The sequence below is a fragment of the Eutrigla gurnardus genome, assembly GCF_963514095.1.
Source record: "Eutrigla gurnardus genome assembly, chromosome: 10".
NCBI classification, from domain to species: Eukaryota; Metazoa; Chordata; class Actinopteri; order Perciformes; family Triglidae; genus Eutrigla; species Eutrigla gurnardus.
Window position 1 is genome coordinate 7209796 of NC_139924.1, and position 26681 is coordinate 7236476.

The 26681-nt window shown below is 42.0% G+C and overlaps 2 protein-coding genes across 2 annotated transcripts in view; both read right to left on the reverse strand.

Annotated features, from left to right (window-relative positions):
• Positions 1-1006: 1006 nt before the first annotated feature.
• mettl16 (methyltransferase 16, N6-methyladenosine) lies at positions 1007-20409 on the reverse strand. Its single transcript, XM_084019478.1, has 10 exons — positions 20266-20409; positions 19896-20033; positions 12640-12827; positions 11824-11964; positions 11262-11377; positions 10966-11108; positions 8412-8481; positions 6924-7013; positions 2512-2685; positions 1007-1865 (listed from the first exon to the last, which is right to left on the reverse strand). Exons 2-10 carry the CDS (start codon positions 20021-20023, stop codon positions 1188-1190), a joined length of 1728 nt encoding a protein of 575 aa, XP_083875604.1. The 5' UTR covers positions 20024-20033; positions 20266-20409; the 3' UTR covers positions 1007-1187.
• A 590-nt stretch (positions 20410-20999) lies between these two features.
• The window catches only part of LOC311020319 (lissencephaly-1 homolog A-like), a 37732-nt gene continuing 32050 nt past the window's right edge, over positions 21000-26681 (reverse strand). The window contains exons 9-11 of the mRNA XM_084020294.1: positions 26402-26503; positions 25861-26017; positions 21000-24757 (exon numbers count right to left, since the gene is read on the reverse strand). Coding sequence (XP_083876420.1) covers positions 24684-24757; positions 25861-26017; positions 26402-26503 — 333 coding nt within the window. The 3' untranslated portion in view covers positions 21000-24683. The remainder of the gene's footprint in view (positions 24758-25860; positions 26018-26401; positions 26504-26681) is intronic.

Sequence of the window (26681 nt, forward strand, 5' to 3'; positions counted from 1 at the left end):
TGTCCGCTTTTATTTTAAATGTTTTTTTTTTTTTTTAAGAATTTAACATTTTAACCATACTGTAACAGAAATGTTGCTAGCTAAATGCTAACACTGTTGTCCGTCATGTGTTGCCTAGCAACCACTTTAGCTCAAAGATGGCAGTAGATTTCGTTCAGAATCGTATAGAAACTAATGACTGAGGTCTCTTTTTTTGGATAACTTGTATTTTATATTTACACTTTACTTGTAGAATACTAATACTTGTGTATAAATAGGTTCATGTGTGTGACACATTAATAATAATATAATTAATGTTGCCCAGTGCCACCAATCAGCAAGCAATGTATTGTGCTGAATCTGAACAGAGAAAATACTAAAACAAATATAGACAAGGATACATAAGTATCCATAGCCATCTATAGATATTAAGAAAAAAACAAAAGAAAAAATGGTCACATTTGAGGATGGTGCCAACGAATGTTTGGACTTTTTCTTTGATGAATGACCTGAAAGATAAATCAATTAATAATAGTAATCTTATTACGGTACACCAAAATGGTCAAACTATCTACTGTAGTATGAGTAGGAACTGGGTTTTTGCTTGCAACATGCAGTGATTTTGCACATGCATAGCCCTGGATATTTAGGTGACTCTTCCTGTTATTCACACAGCTCTGGTAAGGAACTGTGTTGCCTACAACAGAGTAATAATAAAGGATCACAATACTAAAGGTTTTCCAGGCACAGGAAGGATTGAGGGGCTCCAGGAAGTTCCTGAATTAAACAGGCTGTGTGTACATTTAAGATGTGCCAACATTTAAGAAACACTGGGATCAACTTCCAAAGCCATTCACAAAGACAATGTCTCATAATGCAATTAAAGAAAAAGATCATGACAGCAATAAAGCTCCTTATAAGAGTAACACACACACACTGTCCTCTTGTGGTCATTTAAATGTAAACACAGCTTAAAAGATGCACCATGAAGCAGATTTTTTTTTTTTTTGAAAAATGTACATTTATTGCAAATGTTTTGACAAATGTCAGCAAGAAACATCAATATACAGTATGTATGAGTTTAAAATGTAAACAAACCAAGAACAAGAAAATAAGATGATGTGAACTCCTGATTATCTACTGGATAAACCTCCAGAGGTCACTGTAAATTCAGTAATAAAATCTAAAAGACAATATTTTCTGAACATTTAGTGCTTTGCGACAGACCTTAAAAGGGTGTTCTTCAGGTATGTGCACAGTTGGTTCATCAGGTCTTTAGTCTGACCCTCGACCCAGTGCATCTCAATCACTACGTCGCTCTCCTCAAGCATCACGTTCAGCAGACACTTAAACAGGAAGCATTCGACTGCAGCGGGACTCAGGGGTCGCTTAGAGGGAGGTTCGCTCGCTGCAGCAGATGCTTCCTGTGGACGCGTTTCCTTCCCTGCGTCTGTGCAGGTAGAATATTCCATGTCCACATCTTCACCTGATACATCTTCTAAGACCTCTTTCTGTTCTGCAGTTGGGTTGTGCGTTACCTCTTTACTTGTCTCATTTGAAGAGGGGCCATTTTCAGTCTGCTCTGCAGCCTGTTGCTCACCAGCTAGCTCTTGTACAGATGTTGTTTTGTTTTGAGCGCCGCCACTCTGGCTGTTGTCGTCTTGTGTGGAGGCAGACTGGCTTTGAGATGCTGGCGTTGTGGCGGGAGCAGCAGTGGCCAGAGTGGGTCGAGAGCCGGTTCCAGCACCGTGAGGCGCCCTGGGAAGCTCTCGCAACTGACGCATCCCCTCACGTCGTTTCTGTCGTCCATGGAGCCAGGTGTTCTCAATAGCTGTTAGAAATAAGCTCTGCTCCTGCTTTCCGCATGGGTCACGTTTGTGTAGAACCTGCAGAGCCACATAGAAGACAATCTGACTCACGATGATATTGACTAGAGATGTATGATGTAGTAGATGTATGATCTCAGCCAAAAGCTATGCAGTTACAGCAGATGGAACTACATATTTAGTACATGGGAATTTAAAAGTATCAGAAGGTCTATGTCGGTCGGGTCCTTTAAAATGAGACGGTCTGGTCTACAAAGGATTCCCTGTTTGTGTCACCTTTGCCCCTCACGTTATAGGATTAAAATGGAGCCAAAGAAATGGGACAGCCTTGTCGTAGCCGCTGTGACGCAATCGTCTTCAAATGCAGCGTACCAACGATGCTGCAGCTTTATTGGGCACAGCTACAGAGATCCTCATGTGCTCTCATTGAATCTTTGCTATTAGCTGATCTGGAAGCAGGTGACGTGTATGGTGGCAGCATCCACAGAAAAGAGAGAAAAGGTTTCTGTATACTGGCGACAAAGAATGAGCTGAAGAGCACCGCAACCAGTACTAGCCAATCACAGAAACAATAGACATGTAGGCTGTTGTGGACAAGGAGAGCCTGACGTTACTAAACACTAGTAATGTCCCCCAAGTCTACAACTAAAGAAAGGGTGAAACTTAACCTCGTAATACGTTGCGGCAGTGCAGCCCTAAAGCTTACCCGCAGGTCAGTGAGTGTTTTCTCCAGAAGAGCAGTGATGCTGTCCACAGGGTTGCGGGATGTACCGTCTAAAGCTGAGGCTTTGGCCTGCAGCTCCTTCAGTCCAGCCGCCGGTAGTGTGAACGACAGCGGCTTACGCACCTTCTCCAGCTTACGCTTCTTACTGGGAGGAGACTGAGATAAAAGGCAGAAAATGAATAAATAGTCTGTATTCTGGACATGAAAAACACAATGGACACAAATGAAAAGTGTTTCAAAGGGTAGATCCTAAGAGAGAAACTGAGTGGCAGAGGGATGTGTGGGTGAAGTCAAAGATACCTGTGGTCAACAACATTATTTTACAGTGATACCTGCAATCTAAAATATTGAATAAAAATATTAATATTAAATTCTAAAAATATGAATTCTAGATCAATCTGGTAGTAAAAAAACAAAAAACAAATTACAATAGAGAGGAGTTTTTGTTCCAGCCACAGGAAACAGTATTTCAGTATCTCTGAGGATGAGTTATCACTGTCTGGACCCCCCTTGACTTGAAAATATGTACAGCTCCGTTCATATTGTTCTGACCAGACTGTATGCTTATGCTTTGTTTTTATTTTTCAAATGCACATCTTTGACTCATGAGAAACTCAAATTTAACTATGTCAAGAACCGGGCTGCCAACAGAGGGCAACAAAGAGTTGTGAAGCAAGCAAAGCTGCATTGTATGTTTTTGGCAATAAATAAATAAATAAATCTTTGCTGAGACAAAAGCTCCTCCCCCCCTCCCCAGGTTACATGTTTGGACGATTTGAATATTTAGACAATTTGGCACCTAATTGAAAATCTTTCAGTAAATTCATACACATCATCATCTCATCTCTGATCATCCAGAACCACAAATGAACTCAAACTCAGTTAGAAAGATATATGAACTTGAAAATGTTCAGTATAATAGGGAAAGGTGGGTTTGAAAGAGACCAAACATCACATTTTCACCATCAAATGCAAAGATTTTTGAAATATGATCAATGACAAATCTGCAAAGGTCTTGGCTGAATTGTGCTTGTGTGAGAACAAAATTGATTCTGCATATTCATCACAGAAAGAATCATTTGAGTTGTTTTTCTTTTCAATTTCTGCATGTGGTGATTGGCAGGGTAATACTTCTTTTCCTTAACCTAATTACCAAATTAGTTTTTTTAATGAGGAAGCATCCAGACCTCCTTCCAGTAGCCTCTATATATCATTTACAAACCAATTCCAACATATAATGACAGAGTAGAATGATTGTTACTCCTTATGAGCTGCTACTTTCAGTTGTGGTAGCTGTTGTCAAACAGAATATGTATGTTGCCACAAGAGGGCGCTCAAACCACATGAGCTCCCCCTGAACCTGCCTTGAAGTAAACACCATTCCTTATTAATAATCCCCTCTAATGCTGTGATGGCGGTCGTTACCGTGTCTGAATACAACAGACACTCTGCAGCGATCACAACCTTGACGTCTGCTGCAGCAAACAAGTCACCGCTGCACTCGTGAATCACTGCAGGCTGACTGAAAGTGGAGAGACAGCGGGGGTCCGCAGCCGCACTCTGCTGTGACGGAGCAGACAGCATGGCCGACTGACCTACAAACAGCCGGGGGAAGGAACAGACTGTGACCTTCACACTGCTGCACTGATCTCCGAGTCAACTTTTGATTACCCGTTCATCTTAGTGTATCGGAAGACTTTGTAGCCTCTTTTTGAAAAAAAGGTTAGCATGTAATATATTTATATTTGTATTGTATCCAAAAATGAAGAATAACAGAACCAGAATAATCTGCTTTGATGAACATAGTTAATTGATGGGTTGAGGATGAACCACATGGTTTAGCTTCTCTTATTTCTTATTGTTTCTCGCAGACATATCTTCCCCCTTTTCCCTCCACGCTCTGAAAGCCCTGCAGCTCATTGTACAAGGAAAGGAAATCAATAAGATCCAATCACGCCAAACCTGTCTGTGCGTACACAGCTTCCTTGACAAAGATTCTTGCACTAATACATCAGTATATAAACACACAAACACACGCTGGCAACATGCACAGACACAAAGGTAGCCTCTCAGACAAAGAGCATGGAAGAGCATGGAAGCCACGTGTACAATTTTACATGAAACCTCTCCACTGAATCACATCCTCTTCTGACTTTTGCTGCTCTTTCACTCCATTATTAATCCCACTTACACACTCTCACCTCACTGCATGCTTTTCACACACACACACACACACACACACACACACACACACACACACACACACACACACACACACACACACACACACACACACACACACACACACACACACACACACACACACACACACACACACACACACACACACACAAAATAATGCTGCAGATTTAACCTTCAGGCAAATATTGCAAATCATACTCTTATCAACCCTCTTCTCCCAACCCCCATTTCCTTTTTGCAAGTCCCAAAACCCTGCACCGACTCCTGAACTCTGGACCTCTGTGAACCCCCTCCTGCCAGAGGCCTGTATGAGTAACAACATGCCTCAGGGCTCAGATAAAGCCTGGATGCCTCCATCTATTCTGTCTACTAGTTCCTTTATACTGTCTACATGTGCTCTAATCTCACCAACCAACGTCTATCCCTTTGTGTGTGTTTGCTGGATTTCTTTATCTGTATTTTGTTTTTCTTCTGTGCAATTAATTTAATCCACCCTCTGCATCTTTCCCTCTTGGTAATGAGAAGATCTTATATTATTGTGCATTTAATAACCCAGATCAAAAGCCAAGTACTGAACACAGCACTAAACCAAAGCCTGTCTGGAACAATATACTGGGGAGGCTGTACAAGGCAGAGACACAAGCATAAAAGCTATGAAAAATATTGACTTTAAAGAGTACTCCATCAATTTAGCAATGAACTCCTATAACATCAGACACGGTGGAAAGTTAATAATAAAAGATAATAGTAATTAAAATCCATGCAGTAGCCAGAAATATCGTCCTCATTATTCCAAACATTTTTCTTCGTTGTTAAACCTGATGCCTATATTTCCCACAATGCAACTCAACCAAGAGACATGTTATGGTAGTATGTGCTAGCTTTATATAACTCATAAGGTCCTAAAAGTTGTAAAATGCACTAGTAGCTGAGTTATTTTCTTTCCCCCATTCATGTGAATGAGAATGAGACCGAGGTCTGGGAGGCGGGGTTAAAGGAATCACTAGTGTTCCTGCACAATGGGGGCCAGTGGATGCGGAAGATGGCTGGAAGATTCGGGTAATACTTGGAAGTCAATCTTCATGCGCTGCTGAGCAACTTCAATAGGAATCAACGCGGTGCTGCTTCCCAACGCTGTAAGCGGTTCTCTTTAAACATCCATGTGTTGTAGCCTGAGATTCAACTTAAAGATAATTTGTCACCTGTGTGGTTAAAAAACTTTGAACAAACCAACCTACAGGGAGAAAGAGAAAATAAAGTACTGGAAGTAACAGTTTGCATGCATTCTGACCTGGTTATGAGAGGGTTAAGTAGGTCATGGTAGCATGCGTGTCACATATGTTATAGACTATATGTAACATTAATGAGCACCCCCATGCACATATATACATACCAGACGTCCACAGCAACACATGCATGCAGGCAGAATTAGGCAGTGGACCAGACAAGGAATTACACATGCAGAAACTTCTGCCATGTAAGCCTGCACCCACACACACACACACACACCCACACACACACACTGGAGGGATGTGTGTTGTACTGATGGCGAGCAGCTCTCGACTGTAAATGACGGTGGATATGCTTTGAGGTGGTGGTGATGTTGGAGGAGGAGGGTCACAGGAGAGTATGTAGGCCAATCATTCTGCTCAACTGCTTTTATGCAGAAAAGGCCAAAATAGAGACTCCAGCAAAACACAAACCGTCGTCACCGCACAGCCTCTAGCCGTTGTGGCTACTTCACTGTCCCTGCTTTCTATTTATCTCCAACTCTGATGTTGCCCAGACACGACAACTCCATGGTGTGTATGCACAGAGCCATGCCCTGGCAACTGTTGCCTGGATACAGCATGTTAAAAATCACATAAACATCTCCCCAGAGGAGAAGGGGGGTAAGTGCTTCTAATGGAACGGAGCTGTGGAGAAAGAGGACACAGGAGGATGGAGGTGGTGCATAATTGAGGACCACGTTTTGGGGTTTTGGAAATATCCAGTTCAAGCAGCAAAATGACCGACACTGTTGAGATTATCTTCATGTGTTTTTACTTCTGGTACTAAATCAAGTCTATTGCCCCGATGCATATCGGTATTGAATTTCAACCGAGCTATACTGACCACAAAATAATCTGTCGAGTGTGGGTGGCAGTTCTTCCGAGGGCATAAAGTAGGAAATAAAATCAGCTTACACTTACCGGAACAATGACATCATCATAGAAGCTCCAGGCCAGCGCCCATCGCATCGTCCGTCCCTGGCAGAACTCTGTGTGTGTTACTTTAGGGACCTGAGAGAAAAGAAAATAAGAGGTATGATCAGGTGTGATCAGCACTGTGTTGCCCTGAGTAGCTGATGTCACAACGCACAATGTTTATTTCAACAGCAACGATGCTCCAGAGGCCAAAACATTGACATTTGGTCAAAACTCAATTACAGCTAATTATATCTTACTTTCTGGTTATGTTGTCATTATGGGCCGTGCCAGGGTATTCCAAATTATATGATTAGAGTATAAGACACGGTTTAAAAAAAAATAAGAGGAGGAAACTTGCAATCACACGGTGCTTTTCTCTGGGAGTAGCATTTACCTTGTAGCTTTACACCTGGTGGAAATTATAGTGCTCCCATCTTAATCAATGCTGGTTAAAAAATACAGATTAAATAACTACAGATAAAATAGAATAGACAAAAACAACATCAAAATAATTAAAACAGCTCGAGCCACTGAAACAGTTGGCTGAACTTTGATATTACGATTTATGATAAAACTATAAAACCAAATCATACAGCAGACCAGCATATTTCCTGCTGGGAGTTTTGGTTTCACTGAGCTCCAAATCTCTAATAGTGGGTGAGAAAATAAACATGCATGATTTGAAAAATCACTCCCATGTGGTGTGAAAAACAACCCTTGTGCTAACAGAGCACTTTATGCGTCTCTCAGGACTGCTTCAGTAAATACGAGTAGGTGAGCCACGAAGATAAAGGTCAGAGGTCAAAGAGCTCTGTATCTGAGACTTCACATTTGCTAAATTAAAAAAAACACACACACAAAGAGAGGTGAGGAGACACTGGAGAGAAGATCGAGTAATGGGCGATAAAAGCATTAGCATATTAACTAAGCTGGGTTTCTATTTACACGCACTTTAAAAAGGAGGCGACTGTCTCCTCTCTGGACGTGAGCCAAGGCTGCACTCACCCTGATGAGCAGCGACAGCACCCGGAAACCTCTGGAGGGGCTCTGAGATATGGCATGGAAGTGACTGGCACAGGACAAGAGGCCTGCAGCAGTCAGGAGTCATGTGCTGGGCCATTAGGTGGCTTAATGACGGTAATGCATGTTTCGCTATAGAGTGCCGAGTGATTCAGTCACGCACCGCTAACACAGATCACCTCCTTCATGGCTGGTTTGTGACGTTGCTTAGTGGGCAGATTAGAAAGAGCTGATGGGTTTTTATTTTTCTGGGTTTCTGCTGCCCTGAACGTGCAATGCAAACTCCCAGAAGAGTGTTGTGGTTTGAGAGCCGGGAGGGAGGCAAAGATTGTTTTAAACAGCCCATTATCAAACTCCGCTCAGAAGGGGCACCTTCCTGCTTGAGCAAACCCACATCAAAAGCTGCTGGATGCCTCGCGACTCATTGATCGCAGAGGACGCAGATGTATGTTTGCTTTTGTCGGTACTCACCCCTTGTTTCCTCAGCTCCTCTTTCAAAGGTGCCAAGCTACATTTCTTCCCCAACATGCAGCTGTACCACCTGCAGAAAGAAGAATCCATATTAACCAGCTGCGTGTCGCTGCGTTCGCGGGTACGAGCTATCAAGCAGAGATCAAACGAGCCGAGGTGAGCTTTGGGGAGCGAGACAAACACGAAAAGTATAACATGAGACGGGAAAAACATCTGCGTGTGTGTGAGCGCACGGTCCGCAGCAGAGGAAAAGCTGTTTTGAAGTTGCCCCTTGGTGGAAGCCTGATCAATAATCTCTGCTGTGCAATAAAGGAGGTGAAGTTGGTCTTGATCAATAAGCAGTAGAGTCTAGCTGTGGAAGATGGAGGGAAGATAAACACATCTGGCAGTCAGACTGGAAGGAAAACAAACCTGGTCATGGTTTGTTTGGTTTTAATGAGACGTTATCTCAAGCTAATTATCTGCTCTTTATTTAATCACACATTAGGAATAAAACCATAAAAAGGTGTGATAAATAAATATGTGAAGCTAGCTTATATCCATACAAACTAAAGAGTGTCAAGTTCAACTGGGGATGAAAATAATTGTTTTGTTGCTCTTTATGGTCTCTTTGAACAAATCCCTTGAAACAGTGTTCCGACTGTCCAGCTGCCAAAATTCAGATGAAAGAAGCTCCGGGTTGATTGAAACGTTGAATCATCCGAGTCGCTTTCAAAAGGTGCGGCCACAACAATAAAAATCTCTTACAGGGCTCAAAAAGTACTTCAGCCTCCTCCTATGTTAAAAACTATTGGATTAATCAACAGAAAATATACATTTTACAATAATTCTAATCATTTATAAAGCAAAAATTGTATTTACATTTATTTTATGGACTAAACAATTAATCAAGAAATAATATACAGAATGGTCGGATGAAAATAATGTTTGCAGCTTTATTTTTTCATCTCAAACTGGACCTGAATCAAAAATAAAAAGATAGTTTTCTTTGTGGTAAAGATATACATGAAGGGACCTACATTTAGATTTAAAGTAGGTTTAGCACATTATTAAAACAGCTTATACACTTACATTAGTATGAAAAGCACGATAACCAGTACAGATTTAAATTTAATATACGAGTGCAGGAAATTGCTTTTCTTTTTTCCTTTTGGGTTGAAGGACCTATGTCTCATGTTCAAAATTAAGCCCTAGAAAATAGCCATGTTCCTAAATATAAAAAGGTAAAAAGCTACAGTCACACCCAAAGACTGTAGATGAAATCATTTCTGATTTGTTCCTGACAGAGAGAAAGGACTATGATTAGGGTTCGGGGGGTATGAGGATGCCCAGAGCGGGTGAAGGGGAGGGGGAGAGCAACATGTCAGCCTCGGTTGACAAAATGAAATATTGAAGAGCTCTAATATTCACAGATGTTCCCCACTTCTCGACACAGTGGGGAGGAACGCCCAGAGCAGACCCCGGCTTCCCTCCTCCTCCACCTGCAGCTTTTCAAACATCCCAGAGTGAGCAGCTGCATTGGTATCCATATTCTCTATTCACACATTGAAGCACGTATGATTACAATCTCATTAGCAGAGATAGTAATTTTCATATCAATGGCATGATAAATGAGTATAACCTCATTTCTAGCAGGTTTTCTAGCAGCTTTTTGTGTGTTTTATTCTGGGAAGTGAGGTGTCTACCCCTATCAGACGTAATTACACTTCAGTGGAAAGAAGAGGAGCAGGGCGGGGTGGTGAGGGCGTCTCAAAGGACCTATTGGTGAAGCTGGCAGGGTTGCCATGGACACCTGGTGGCTCTGGCGCCCCGGCATGCATTTTGGAGTGACAGCCAGCTCCGGTTGGTTTGGCCTGAGCCACAAACCTGTTAAACAAATACTGGATTTGTTCTGACTTCCTTTCATCGCTACACAAACTGTAACACGGAGCTGCACGAGAGCAGGCAGGTGTTAAGATCGGTCTCTCTCCGGGGCCGCCCACCTTTCTAGTGACGCATGAGACACACAGACACACAGCACACTCCCTTGTAGACAGGCAAAGCAGGTGTGGCATGTCTAATCAGTTTTAATAGCCCCACTCTGCACTTGCCTCGATCTGCGTCTCATTCTGCTGCCCCGGTGACAGCCCGGGTAACGCGGGAGGGTAAAGTGACGGCCGCTGGAGACACCCCCCCTCCAACCACCCACCCAAACACAGCTGTTCCCTGTGGGCTCCCGGATACAGTACAGGGTGAGCTTGTGCCAAAACCATTAAACCAAGTGCGGGTGACAGCTCCATTAATGTGCAGCGACCCATCTGCACATTTTAACCTCTGAGTGTCTCCCCTTCACTGGTGCTCTCAGCAGCCATTTAAACCTCTCCAAGCCTCTCCAAAAAGCTGCAGTGCTCTTGTTCACCCATCTGCCATTTCAGATGTGAGTGAATATGTAAAGTTTCTGTGTGAGAAAATCAATAAATCTGCTTTAAATTTGCTCTTCACACACACAACAACACACCCATAACTACGGTAAGAAGTAGTGTTTGAGTCAGGTTTGTCCGACTCTTTATCTCACCGCAAGCGTTTCTTGAGCTGCAGGCTGTCATGAATGATCCTCTTGACAAACTCCAGTTCCCCGCCCTCCGCCATGATCTCCGTCACCCCGCCTGTGTTCACTGAACTGGGAGGAGGTCGCCGTGAGTTCCTGGAATTTACCCCCTGGAGAGAATAACAAGACAGACAGAGATTTAGATCAAATCCTATTAGAATCCCATTACTGTCATGTAAAATACACAGTCAACAAGTGCAGTGTTTACTCTCAATGAGCCGAACCAGTCAAAAAATCAAAGATTTAGGGAAGGAAACACTCACCTTTGCTTCAAGCTGATTGGCAAAAAAAGGAGGGTTGCACATGCAGAAGTCGTACACTATTTCTGTCTCCTCTTTCAAGGCATCCATCAGTAAAGTCTTCTGAGGGACTTTGACAACTAGAAATGTGCAGGCACACAGAAGCAGGGATTTGTAAGTGCAATGTTTTAGTTTATCACAACAGCTCTCGGGAAAAACAAAACGGGGCTAAAGGCGTTTAACGATGTGCAACTACAGGCCGTCCCAAACAAAGGTTGGTAATTGTGACAGAAACTAGGTCAACGTTTTGGTTCTCAGTCCAAAGCGGTGGCCTTCGATTGTACTATGAGACAGATGACGTCAAAACTCTGAGAGCGTCTGGAAGCTGCTACAGCCTTCCATGGTCTGGAATGACCACTAGCCGATGATGGCTAATGTTGGTTCAAATGTTATTGTACATGTTGGCGTTTACCATAATCACATACAGTAGCTTATTGCTTGTAGCCATGGTGGCCCCAGCTCAGACAAATCTATGTCGCCCCCCTTCTATATATATTGTTCTTCAGGATGAGTGACCCACATTTACCTTTGATGAGGTCAGACAGGTTGTTCTGCTCCACGTTTTTTGTAGCGTAATCAAAGCAGATGTCGTCCACCTCTGTGGCCAGAAAGTACCAGCCGTTCATTGTTGCTCCCAGTAAGGGGTAGATGCAGGACGCACCAGTGCCTGAGGAAACAAGCGCACACAACATGTTTTTGGCAGCTTGAGTATGTGTGTTCATTAGGATGATGAATGGTTATGAGTTTTCATTGGATAATATGGAAATATGTTGTTTAACGTAAATGGTAAAAGGGTCTATAATGGACAATACATGTCAGTCCCAGCAGGTGTTATTGAATCATCCACATATGACAACAACAACCACAACCGCACAAGTCAGTCCGGCCTCGGATATAAGTGGCAGCAGTTAGTAAAGGAAACGCCCGGTGGTGATCCATCAGAGAGCAGACAGCTTCAATCTGCTTACAGAAAGATTCAGGGTCATCCATCAGTGACCTGAGGTCCTACACACACACACACACACACACACACACACACACACACACACACACACACACACACACACACACACACACACACACACACACACACACACACACACACACACACACACACACACACACACACAGGGCTCATGTGCACCAGCTGGAAGCACCAACAGACATTTGGTGAGCTCTGAGCTGCTGGAAGCCACATCCAGAATAAACAAGAGCAGGGGGTCTCAAACGCAAATTACCGTGGTGGGGGACACAAAGGGTATTTTTTCCTCTCAGTTTCATGAAAAATCAGTCGTGAGCAACTTAAAAGACATGAAGCAAATCACACAAACAGTGGTGGTACCGATGTCGATGCCCCTGCGTGGTTGTTTCTGGCCGTCGATGAGATCCTCCACCCAGTGGATGTAGTTCAGGCGGAGGGGGACGGTGGGTATGAGGCGCTCCAGAGGAATGGCGATGGTCAGACCAAAGTCCTCCTTCAGCAGGGTGCAGGTCAGCGCTCGCACCGCCTCCGGCTCTTTGAAATTCACACTAGAGGAGAAACAAACGTAGCCGGATGAGTTCATGGTGGCATTTCAATCCTGTATATTATATCCTTCAGGTTTATTATAACGCAGGTCTTAATTTTGTAGTTCTGGCATTTATTCTATCTCTAATGTTTGTATTCACCAAAGATAAAAATATCTAAACCACTTTCCCAAATGTAGATGGTTTTATTTTATTTCTAATTCCTTGTGTCCAGTCCAGCTTAGAACAGTTTGGGTAATAGTTGCACTGTTACGATTTGTTAACGTTCAGCTGGAAGACATTAATACTGATAGCAACCAGAGCTACAAAATAAAACCGATGTTGTGTGAAACCATAATTTCAATCTAGTGACTTGCTGATCCTCTTGATTCATCAATGAGATGACCTGAGTGCAATTTACCAAACTGCTCTTAATACCGCACCTCATTAACCCTCCGCTCCTCCAGCCTGCTGCAGCTCTCTGCACTAAACCTCATTATTTCACATTAAACACACACACACACACACGCACGCGCACACACACACACACACACACACACACACACACACACACACGCGCACGCGCACACGCACACGCACACGCACACGCACGACAAAAGGGAGATAAGCAGCCCATCATTTCAACAATCCCTTGCTAATGACAATGAAATTTACATTTTCAACATTGCTAAGACCTCCCACTTTTTTAGTCCCAATTCTCAGTCCCGCTCTCAGCTCTCCTGCGTTTTCCTCTCGACATGTTTAATGATTTCAGCTGCCACACAAGCAGGCATGAGAGCGGCAGACAGCACGAGTGGGCGAGATAGGTATAATTAAAGCTTCGCAGAGCGCTTTCGCACCTTGGCAGATGTAATTAGACACATCCTGGTGATGGCTGCGTCTGGCATTTCACCAATTTGGTGTGAGTAAAAAAAAAAAAAAGGAGAAAAAATAAATCTACTGCTGGTTGAGATGGAGATATAACTCTGAGATCCAAAGCAGCCTTCTATTGATTTTAGTTTTTATGTCTTTTCACCAATCAATTATGCATGAAGAGGTGAAATGTTTTGATCTCTCAGTATTCAGCTCCTCTTTTCTGATACACAACACGTTAAAGTGCATCCCACTTTCCATTTATTTGCTTTCTTCTAGGCCCATTTGATGACCAGAACTCCTCCAACACTTAGATCAAAAAGTGGAGTGAGAAGTAGTAACTGTTTCTGACATTGTGCCACTTGGTATTTTTGTGCTGCATAGATATCTACTTAGATAACCTGGAATTTCAAAAAGATTTATGGTTGGTTTCTTACTGTTTTGTACTCCTTTATTTCATGGTCTTGCCTCCTTTTCCACTTTGTATTTAAATGGTCTTGCATATGTGATACCATGTTTACTTTGTATGAATCCCCCTTCTCTGTTTTGGATTTTTTTTTCTTCTGAAGGATTGCGATTTTATATTGTATTGCTTGTATTTTTTCCTCTACGAGCTTTTGTATCTTTGTGGTAATTTCAATAAAGAAAAGAGGAAAAAACGACCCTGGAATTTCTTGTACTAACCTGGACTTTCTTGTAAATCCACTTAGATAGTGAGTGACTGAAGTACTAGTCGGCCCTCAGCCCAGAGAACAAAGTAGAGTTACCCCAAAGGCTTATCAATAATACATACATACAGTTTGTTTAATTGTTTACATTCAAAGTAGCAGAAAAGAGAAGGTGTTTGTGCGTGCTAAATTTCAGTTGCGGCCGCTGACTGGGCGTCCATGTCCTGTAAGTGCTGCCCGTTCCCCTCACCCGCTGAGGTGCTCTCCTGGAAGCTACTTCTAGTTTCTGGCACTTTGGATTTAGTCCAAGTAACAAACTTCCAAAGCATACACAGACTGTAGAGCCCCTGGTAAGCGACGCAAACACACAGATGGCAAATGTAAATAACAGGCTGATGGCACACAAGATGATTATAAGCAGTGTAATATTGAATCTTGGAGTTTCAGCAATATGGTTGAATTTTGTGTATATTCTTGCCTTGCTTTTAAATAGTAGTTTGATTTTTTTGTATAACTGACTAAAATTTGATTGTATCGACACATACAGTCAGGTGGAGTAGAGGTGAAATGCTGATCATTTCGTTGGAGCAGGTCATACACACTGAACCTTTCAAAAGGTTTTTATATTAGTGGTCGACCGATTAATCGGTGGGCCGCAGGGGGCGGAGGATCATAAAATCTCTACCTTTGGGTGCATGATAAAGGCAAAAAAAAAGCCCCTTAAATATTCATCTAAAAAAAGTAAGGCCGAGTGCAAAACAGGGGCGAGGTGACCCTGGTCACTGAAGTCTCCATTTTCATGATAAAAAAGGCAAACAACGTTTGACGGATACAAATGAGAAGTGATTTACCTGTACAGCCTGACATCAATCTTAACCTGTGTCTCCTCCCTTAATGAACATATTAGGTTAATGGTCCAGTTTAATCAGTGGCTGAAGGCGTGTGACCTCCTGGAGGAAAACGAACACCTGGCTCTCCTTTCAGGACGTACGACACGTTTTGAAAAGTCAAATCAGTGAAGAAATTTGCACTTAAAAAAAATGCCCTGAGCTTAGGGGGGTTGAATCAAGCTAATGAGGGAGAAGTGATACATCAGCATAACGCTCAGTCTTCTCCAAAATGAAAGCTCGCCTCTCTGATATTCGGCCCTCTTTCATTTCTCCTCTGAGGCATCATTAGACAAGGATCAATATTCAGAGCGGGAGGCTGCTCAGGCCAGCCCTCTATTTTTAGCCCCTGATATGTGCGAGTGTGCAACGCAGGGCGATCACGCCCATCAGCAGCACTGCGAATGCCATGTCTCCATGGCAACCCCACCTACGGAACAGATGAGAAGAGCACGCAAATCCAGCCACGCTGGAGCAATGGCTGATGCCAGACGGAGCGTGCGCGCGCCCGCAATTTACGTCTGTACTGCCACGTAGGTGCAACGCTGCGTGCTTACGACACAAATGTGACCGACGGGACACCGGGAATCTGTTAAAGCACCACGCCTGACTCCAGCTTATGTTCAGGTTAAGCAGCCGGGCAGGTGAGAAGGAGCAAACAGGGTGAGACGAAAGGTTTAAGTGCTGAGAAGAAGCAACGTCTTTGGTTCAGATGGATGAAGAGGACGACATCATGACAGACAGACACACACACACACACACACACAGACACACACACACACACACGACCTTCAAGGTACTTCTACTTCACTGTGAGTGTTGGGGAAACATTTTTGTGCTGATAAGCAGAAACTTCTGTCATGTCAGGGTTTTTTTTTTTACAAAAGCAGAAATGTGTGCATCATTTAAAACTCAACATGAATTTAAAGCTAAACCGTCTTTGAATAAATCTGAGCTCGTTTAGTGATATTTTTGCAATTCTGCAGATATGCTGATGCTGTAAAAAAAATAAATAAAAAGCCTAGTTGGGATCCAAATAACCAGCAAATATGGCTGAAAGGATGTTTTTTTCTAAATCGTTTACTGAATATTTATCATGATTTAAATTTGTTGAAGAAAATGCATATTGGAGTTTTGCAAGTCGTCACCTCTTACTTTTATTTTTATAACATGGCCTGGGATGAGCTAATTGATTAAACACAAACACACATAAACGCTTCATTACAGAGGAGTTAGGTGCATTTTGCCCCAAAGCATTGAAATGAAAACATACATTTTAAAAAGAGCATTTAACAGCCTCCATTTATCTTTTTAATTTCCAAGAATATAGAAGATGATCTCAAACTGTGTTTGATTAATAATTGTGCAAACAAAAAAGCTAAAGATGTGATTGGAAATGCAATGTAAAAAAGAACAGACTGTGTTTACTTGAGTTAATTTAATGGGGGCTGTTCATGTCAGCTCAAGAAGGCTCACTGGAGCTGCTTACCGGAAACGCTGTGGGTTTATAATTAACTGGCTTTCAGATAAATTATTTGGAATATTAGAGGGCATGACACAGCTGATGACGGCCTCTTCAAAGCACATTCAGTAAGTGAAATATGTAAAAAAATAATGTCCCGCTCCCGCCTAAGGCTTATCTATCCCCATCAGATAAAACATATCTGCATGGTAATAACCCTCCTGGGCTTTCTAGCGCTGTTGATCATTGTAGGTTTACATCTATCAATTTAAATGTGGCACGCAAGGTCATAATTATTCACTCATTTCTGTTCTATTGCCAAGAACATGTTCAATAATACATCTCTGAACACAAAACTGGTGTGAAAATTGAACATTTCATAAATTACACAGACGATGGTCTCTCAGCCCATAAAAGAAATATGACTACCAAATTAAATGCCACCCAGGCTGTTGAATTTTTAATACCCATTCATACCTCCAATCCCCTCTGACTGCCTGATCTGAGCCCCCCCCCCCCTTCTCCTTCCCCAAAAAACTGAAACAAACCAACATCCAGACATTTTTTTCTACTTTATATGTTCCTCACTTAAATCCCAATCACGTCCCCCATATTTCTTCTGCTGCCTCTGGTCTGAGGTTGACTCTCTGTCCACCGCTATCAGTCCTCCCCACCCATGGTCCTTAAACGAAGGGAGGCGTATCTCCCCCGAGGATTGAGTGAGTGTCTCCCCGAGATTACTCTCATCCCCAACTCACTGATTAAATACTTAAAAACCCCAGTAGAAGAATTCATTGGGAAACACAAAACCACACTAATCCCTCCGCTGATGGAATGACAGACTGACGGGGAAGAAGAGCCAAATTTCTGCAGACGGTTAACCAGAGCCGGTACCTCATACGGAACGAGACACAAATCCTGGACATCCGTTCACGCAGCAGGCAAAGACAATAAACTGGCAGCCGACTCCAGCCTGAGTTGAAGTCTGATCAATGTGCAATATACTATTGAAACGATGTGTTAAAACGTAGAATACCCAGGTGCTGGACATAAAAAACTAAGCAAACATCTGGCGGACTCCAAATTAAGATTTATTTTAGCCACTGCCGTGTCTGCAGGGATGTTTGAGTCCAGCACATTGGTCCAGACTGAAATCAACAGGTGGATGGATATCAAGATGATTTCTAATAACACTGCTGATCCCTTGAGTTTTCATCTGACGCCACCCCTCAGGTCCAAAATTTAAATTTGCCCAACACTTTTGTCTTAAAAACAAAACAAAAAGAAAATCCTAATAGTTTGTACACATTGGATGTCCATTTACTAAAACTAGCAGCCCATTGTCTGTCTGTCTGTCAAACTGATAATTAAAACCTGTCACAGACGGACGTCCAGCCGACTTTACAGAATGCCCACATGTGCACATGCTCCTCCCGCCGTGCGATGATTGACTGGCCACCTCACAACCACAAAAGGATCAGCAGCCCACACCAATATGTTCACATTCACTCACAGATGTTCAGACTCGCCGTAGTGACACCAAGTCAACATTCATCTGCATAACACAGGCGGTAACAAGTGATGTCCTCGGCGAGCAGACGACGGTACCCGTCTCACAAAACGCACACAAAGAGGGAGGAGAGCATCTCCGTCCTGACAGATGAACAGCAGACTTCAAACACAACTCTCACTACAACTGTCAGCTCATGCATTCATTGGGATTTTGCTTCGACTTTTAAAAAATATATAAATTCATAAAATGTCATGCTGACAAGACTAGTACCAACTTAACCAAGATAAATTGTAACTGCTAATTTGGCTGTGTTTTCACCATCAACATGAACCAGCAGCACTAGAAGACTGCTTTTATGGATATCTTCTATTATTATTTATAGGAGGTAATATCGAATCAGCTTGATGCTTAATTTCTGTACTTGACAGCTATCGATACTTACAGTATGTAAAATAAACTGTTCATGAATTGTAAATATAAGGAGTAGACATGGACGGCTGACATTACAACTGCACATCTGATGAGCTTTTACAGGGATTGTTTTTCCATCCATAGGCCTTTGTTTTGGTGTTAACGTGTTTCGTCTATTTAGCAGAAATGTTCATTTGGCCTGCTCCGTTTTCACACAACACTCAAATTTCACACCGAGTTGATTAAAAATGTAATTAGGAGGAGAAGCGGCATGGATTCACTTTAAAAGTTTGTCTCTCCAACTAGATTTAAAATAAGGAGGCTGCAGCTGTAATTATCACAGAGGTGAGGGTGTTAATTTACCCACACAGACCAGATGGGATTAAAATAACTGCCCAGCACAGGTGTTGTTAGAATCACCTCACCACCCCAAATAATCCAATTAGGTCCAAATGGATCTTTAGTTACCTGGACTATGATGAAATATCACCATAGTGGATTGCAGCTCTGTTGTATCACAGATTAATTAAAATATTCTTGTATAAAACGGTGAATGAAATATCAACACAAAATGTGACTCAGTCCAAAGAAAACTCGATAATGTGGATGGATGGGGAGAGACGGGCTAGATTTCCAAGTTAACTACATGCGACCATTCATCAAACAACCGAGAGTTGGTTATGTCGGGTTATAATACTGTGGACTTACAAAATAGCACAGCATCCATTATATTTGCATATGATTGACTTTGGTGGAGTTTAATGGTGGAGTTTGGTTGACATCCATTTGGCTTTTTAAAGTGGCAAATCAGATACATATGAGCTTTGAGAAAGTCATAAATATAAGGGATGCATCATTCCAACATTGTTCTCTCCCAGTCAGATGCACAGTCAAAGTCCCCCCTCCTTTCCTCACAAATTTTAAATTCTCTATTTTCACAGTATTGTTTATATTATTGTATATACGCACTGCTGATGTGTCAATATAATTCCCCAGTCTGGGATTAATAAAGTCATTCTATTCTAAATCTGTATGGGTTAGAGTGCATGGAGCTCATTGGAATAACTAAATGGTGGAAACACTCATTTAGACCCCCAAAATAGAAAAAAACAATTTGACTGTAATAAAGTGGGTGGATCACGTGTGGACTGATCCCCCCCATTGGCCGAGCTGGATGTTTACAAGTCTTAAACTAGTAGTAACAGCATCTATGACTTGACAAAGTGCACTGTAACATGTTGAAACAGGATTCAACACATTGCAGTCTGAGGGACTTACACTGGTCGTCCCGCGAGACTGGTGTGCACGTGCTGCTGGAAGTCTGGATATTTGGCAGCCAGGTAAGCAAAGTCCGGCGGTTTGTCTTTGTAACGGTTCCGGGGATGCATGGATCTATTCAGAGCCATGGGCGGAGCACTGGTTTTAGAAAGGAGGGAAGAGAGATGTCAGCATGTGAATATATAAAAGGGAAAGCGAAAGAAGTACCAGCTACATTTAACGTTGATATGTCTATATGAAACTGTTGCTACTCCGCAAATAACTGTTGTTGGTACTTTTCTGGAAACTGGTGTAAATAACGCAGAGCTATTTAGCAGCACTAAGCTAACATTCTAGGCTAACACGTAGCCGGTATTTGTGCACTGCTTACCTTTTATTGCGGTATTGTAGCGAAGAAGCTGGTTCTTATCTTCCAACTGACGATTACTTTGTTGGACGAAACTACTGCGTGGGGGGGAAACTCACAGAACTCACGTTGTCCCAACGTTGTTCACTTTCTGCGACTCACTTCCGGAATGCCACGTCACTTGTCGACGCCAATGCGTGTTGACGTCATTAGAAAAAACACGTTTCGATGTAAACAGTTTGAGAGAATGGTTCTTTCCTTTACTTCATTTCATTTTATTTACGGTGTAACTTGATTTTATCTTACTGTATTCTATTTTTATTTTGCTTGTGTTTTATTGTGATACATTTAAGCAACACTCTAAAAGGAAAATATTTTTGTAGAAAATTAAGGCAAATCACTGTCATCTTTCTTACAAAAGTAATTGTATTATTTATTTTATTTTATGGCTATTATAAACACAACTTGAATCCATCTGTATGGACGGGAATAATTTAATAACGTTTTTTTCTTAAAACATACCCATATTTGCTATCCTCTTTCAAAACGACATTTCAGTTATTTCTTTACTGTTCTTGTCATTTTCATTTGTTGCATCCCATTACCATAAGACATTTGTCTAAGCTCAATCATAACTTTATTTAACCAACTTCAAATGTATTTGAAATTTAGCTCAACTTTGTCCTTATTTGCTGTCATTTGAAATACACTTCAGTATAATTTACAGCTCCAAACAAATACGCAGGACAACACTGACGCAGATTTTTCTTCTTTTTATTATATCGCAAACAATAATGACATCCAGGTATATTGTTAACAGTTTGCTGAGTGAAGAGTGAGACCTTAGTGGCGAAAACATCACAAGCTCTCCTGAAGGAGCTTGTTGTGCAGTCTGAAACCCTCAGATGTGGTTCACAGGCAGGTTACAGAGGACAGGTGGAAACGACCCACAGACAGTCAAAACGTGTCTGCCGGTCCTTTCACACACAGACCAGAGCAGAACAGGGATTGCTTGGGACCTGCGAATGGCAAAAAGGGGATTTGCTTCGTCGGGGCACACGTTTGCCCACAACACCGCCAGCTGTGTTGCATCTTTTTTCCACATATTCTTACAAAAGAAACGGAGCACACTCATCGTCCTGACCGTTCATTAACCACCTTCTTTGAGTAAAACCAAGGAAGGGAAAACATTTTTAATTTACATTTTATGGTCTGGTATGTCAAAGCATGATCCTGAGGAGACTTAGCATCATTATCAACAACAAAAGGAGGCTGATTTCTCAAGATTAACCAGATTGTACTGACAAGTGTCTCCATTTTTGGCTTCAGCTAGAACATTAAATGCATTGGCATCTTCATTATTCATGCCAAACTACTACAAAATCAGCCGGTTCTCCACCAAAAGTCTTTGCCACAGAAGTAAGGACAGAGTAAACAGCTTGTAGAAAAAATATGACCTTTGTCAGGGGGCTCACCCCAAAGGGAGGCGTGAGTTACATTTCCTGAAGGATGGGGTGTCTCCTTTGGGACATCGTAGTCTGCCGCAATCCCATAGCATTTACAGAAGAGGAGGCAAACCTCCTTCAAATAGCATCACACACAACAAAACCAGCCTTTCTACAACCGACGAACAGAGCTGTCTGAACTAATCAAGCGAGGACACAGCCGTGTAAGAGGAATGGTTGGATATTCTGGGAAATACGCTCATCTGCTCTATTGCTGAGGTTTGAGGTGAAAATGAAAAGCATTTGTGGGATTTATTTCTATTTTACTGTGGGATTTCAAATTTTCTATAAAGAAATGTTCACTATTACTATTTTTTTTGTAGTGATTTAACAATGAATGTGTTAATGCAATTTTAATTTATTCAACAACATTCTGTCAGTCATTCTTTTTAATGCAAAATGGCTTCTTTCCAAGAAAAATATGAGCAATTTACAAGATTTTGAGTGGGGTTTTTGTGCGATTCTTTGTGGAGAAAATCAGTTTGTCAATTAGTCCACAAAATTGTATGAGAATTTCTAAAGTGGAGGGCAGACCTAGATTCTATCAGTTATCCTAAGCTCCATATTTACAGACCATATATTAGAGCAGCATCAATTTTATCACATTGCCAACACTCAGCGAGAGCAAATAAGTGAATCCTCGAAATGTTGAACTATTTTAAGTAGAGAGACGGTTCACACAGAGACCTCGCTATTCAGACCAATTGACCTCTGATGGGATCCTGTATTTAAGCTTTTAAGTAAGGTTGTTCCAACAGCTCTGCCTCCGGTGCAAGTTTACATGCAGCAGTGCTACATCGACAGGTCACAGCAGGCTCGCGGTAGCCACTAGAAGGAGCTTGAGCAGCAGATCACTACATCCAGTACACGCAGGAAGAGGATAACGTGGCAAAGAAGCAAAGATAAGATCGGTTAAGCAGTGGAATTCTTTATTAGCCAAGAACTGCATTGGAATGAAAAGGCTAAATCAGAAATTATACGTTATGCATTTATCAACATCATGTTGTTGTCTTTGATAATCATAAAAATTACCAAAGATTTAGTGAAAACAGGGATGTGCAAGATTAATGAATCACCTTGTCAGCTACCGTTTGAAGCAAGATGTTTCTATTTTTTTTTTTTTTGTCCTCCAAGGGGAGTGGAATGGTTGTTTTTACAGCACGGACTGGTTTACAGTTATTTTCAATTGCAGCTCCACAAAGATCAACAGCTGAACATTTGAGGAAGCCACTCAGAAGATGTGCGTACGTATGAGGTGGTCTGTGGGGTTTTGTCTGTAGAGATCCTTGCTGCTCAGGCTTTTAGCGTTCTCCTCCTCCATATCTGATCCAGGAGCTGCCACTGCCTCGTTCTACAGAGAGGAGCTCTTTACCACAACAACAAAAACCCCACCTCAGTAACAGACCCCTCTACAGACAAAAAAGATCCACAGTTCACTTAGCATGTCTGCTGCTAGCATTTCCTCACTAATCCTAAATTCCCATCCAGTTCATCCTTTAGTGCGATAACACAAAATTGCCAAATCTCTTAACAAGCTAAATTTACATTTCCTATTTTCACAGAAAACTGTTTTCATAACTCAAAACCATTTTTTATTATTATGCAAAACATATATTTCACCCCTCAGAAATTAGAGATCTTTGCACATCCCAGATATCAAACCCAAGGGGCTCACTTCGACTCCTCATCGTGCTTTTGTTTTATTTTTAGCGGGTTTATTTTAAACAAGACTTCTGATTGTAGCCGTCAGCCATGGGACAACTGAGCATCTTCTGACTTTACATAATTCCTATGGGACACTAAAACCTGCCAAGAATGACTAGTCAGGGGACTAGAAGTGGACAGGGGCTTCAGTTCAAATGTCTCACATGCAAGGTCACAGGAACTCGTCTCTAAAGGGAGACACACCCAAGGTACACATGAGGCGCTCGAGATTCATCAGGTGTAATCCCTGATCTCTGCTCAGGTGATACTGTGGCCTCACTGACAGCAAAGCCAAACGTACTTGCTCTCCATGTTGGGCTTCTTGTGAAGAACTCAACGCGGTTATTCAACAAAGCCACTTTTATACATTTTACGTTTTTAATCTTTGCTGCAGATTCATTAAATGTGATAACTGATCTAGAGCCCAGCAGTGGTTCTTGTGCCACCATGACTAGAGTACAAAGCTGTTTTTAAGCCCCCCGAGGTCCAAGAACAACAGTTTGAAACATTCGTATATACAGCCATTAAAGTATTACCTAGTTCCACATGAAGAGAAATGGTATGCACACTTGAGAAGTGATGTTATAAAGCTACAGATTATTTCAATTACAAAGCCCCACAGACAATCGTATCTTATCGCATCATATATGCTTTTCCAGCCTCATCTCTCAAAAGTTTCACCAAGCTAGGCACCAACAGACTACGACAGTGAAGGAAAGAAATAACAGAAAAGAAAAAAAAGAAAGAAAAGAAAAAAAATCCTAAATAAAAAAATAGACAAAAATAAATCTTACACATAAAGACACTGTCATTTCTTAAATTATCGGTTTTTAGTGCCCTACATTTTACACCCAGTCAAAAACATCTGCCTTCGGTTGGTCGGTAAGGCTGCGTGACAGACGGCCAGCCCTGTGGTAAACCTATGGTACTTCTAGACGTTATGTAAATTTACAGTATACAATTTGGGATTACCATGCAAGAATACTTTTTGTGTAACATTTAATAGCTCGATCTACATCCAGGAATAATTTACATAGAAGGACAATAGTTATTGGACCAGAGAGCGCAATGGGAAATAACCATGGTGGTAAGTGCAGCTGGAGATGGTGTGCGGATGAGGTTTAGGTTAGGTGAGGGGAGGGGAGAAGGGGGGAGGCGGGATGAAAGGGGAGGTGGGATCCAGAGAAGCGCCTGGGTAATTGGGGGTGGTGGTCCAATCCTCCAAGGTTCAAATCAGCGGCACTCCCACACTTTTACTGTTTGATCTACACTCCCAGTGACCACGTAGGGAGCGGCCTTGTGGAAATCTGTGGGAGAAACAAAAGATCAGAACAAAGCAAAAGCACATTAGGAAAAAAGAAAACAGGCGTCTCAATGCACCTCTGTTATCTGAGTGACTAGCAGTGGGTATAACCCATGGACAAGATACACTTTGGTACAGAAGTCTGAAGACGACAGTCAACTCTTCATCAACTTTTATCATCTGAATAGAATCCTGGTTCCAGACTTCTAAATCTATTCCACATCCGATGAAAAAAATCTAAAAGTCATTGATGGCTTGGTTGATGGTGTGAGAATAATTGACCAATCAGTGCATTGTAGACACGATGAAGCATCATCCTGCGTCAGGGCCCAAAAAATTGCTGCATTTGTCAAAAATGACCACAAAAATAGTGCAAATTAGATCACAGCATCCTACATTCTAGGTTTGAGCACTTGAGAGTGATGTTTGCAGCATTGATAAATAGCTTGCTACTGATTGGTTAATGAATAAGGAAGCGAAATAGCAATTCAGTCTGATTACCAGGCTACTTAAAAAGCAGAATGCAAACACCTTTGGGGAGCACTTGGTATTGTGTTGTGAATACAGACAGAACAATGCTTTTTAGAAAACGGTGGAAAATAATTCTTTTTTTCTCTCCCCTCAAATGAATTCAACCAAAGGTGCTTTGTCTTTTTCACTCGGCAACACAATTCATCACATCAATAGCTCACAGGGATATCCTCTTTGGTTGAAGTAGGATTTAAGAGGACTGGGTTTCAAACGGCTTGCCAAGGAAAAGTTGGCTGAAGAGCTCCTCGAGAGAGTTACTGAGCCTTGATCTGCAGAAAAGCTGCAGATATACGGAGGGGGAGGCGGGAAAATCCTGGAGCGCTTGTCTACCTCTTAAACCCCAGCTGCCAGCAACCCTGAGGACGCTCAAAACATGCCGGTGGAGGCGCTGGGCTTCTTTACAATTATTTAACCTTTGGCTAAAGCAGACATTTGTGAAACCTGCTCCACCGTCCAATGAACGTGGAATAAAGAGGTTTCTGCTGGATCCCAGGAGACCAACTGGTCAAACAATAACAGGGATGAAGGTTTTTTTTTTAGTTTTTTTTGTAAGGGGGGAGTTGAGGGGCTGCTTACCCAGAGAGGTAACAAAGTGTTCATGGGCACACAGGGTTTTCATGCAGCGCTTGTTCTTGTAGTCCCAGATCCTTAAGGTCTTGTCATCTGCACAGGTCACGATAAACTTGCCTCCAGGGTGGAAGAGGATACCACGCACCCAATTGTCATGGCCAACCTGCGAAAAAAAACACACACACACACACACACACACACACTCATAAAGACACCAGTTGCAAACCAATTCACGAAGCAAAATGTTTTCCCTCTTGACGTTTTACCCAAATATTTAAATGTGCCACAGGGATAATGCCTGAAAAGGTGTCCATTATCACAATTAATGGACAGCATGGAGGCTGGCTCTGAACTTCATTAATTCCTGATAACGGATAACGTGTCTAACATTATTCCACTTGTACCATGGCAGCTTATATGTACGTTGGACAAACGGTAAATATAATTTTTCAGTATATTCAACAACAAGACACCCTGCATTCAATCAGAATTGAGTATTCACCCAGACCATGGTATAAATACAGATAATAAAAAAGCTGGTCCTCACCAATGTCATAAGGCACATGCCAATGCTAACATCCCACATCTTGATGGTTTTATCTCTGGAGCCAGACAGCAGGAATGGGCCTGGCTTACCACTTTTCTTGGTCTGGTTAAGAATAAAGAGGGGGAAAGTTAAATAGCAGTTATGGTGCAAAAGTCAAGGAATCCAAGACCAAATACTATAAATCCTTTTGAATAATGTAAACAAAACAAAAAAATTAGTAAATAAAGCACATTTTAAATCCATGACTTCACCAAGAGGGGAAAGAGAGCACAAATAAATT

Coding starts and splice junctions, on each gene's coding strand:
- mettl16 (XM_084019478.1), bottom strand. CDS start 20,023: ATGGCTCTGAATAGATCCATGCATCCCCGGAACCGTTACAAAGACAAA. Junction 11,109..11,261: donor CCAATCAGCTTGAAGCAAAG/GTGAGTGTTTCC, acceptor TATTCTCTCCAG/GGGGTAAATTCCAGGAACTC. Junction 1,866..2,511: donor AAACACTCACTGACCTGCGG/GTAAGCTTTAGG, acceptor GTGGCTCTGCAG/GTTCTACACAAACGTGACCC.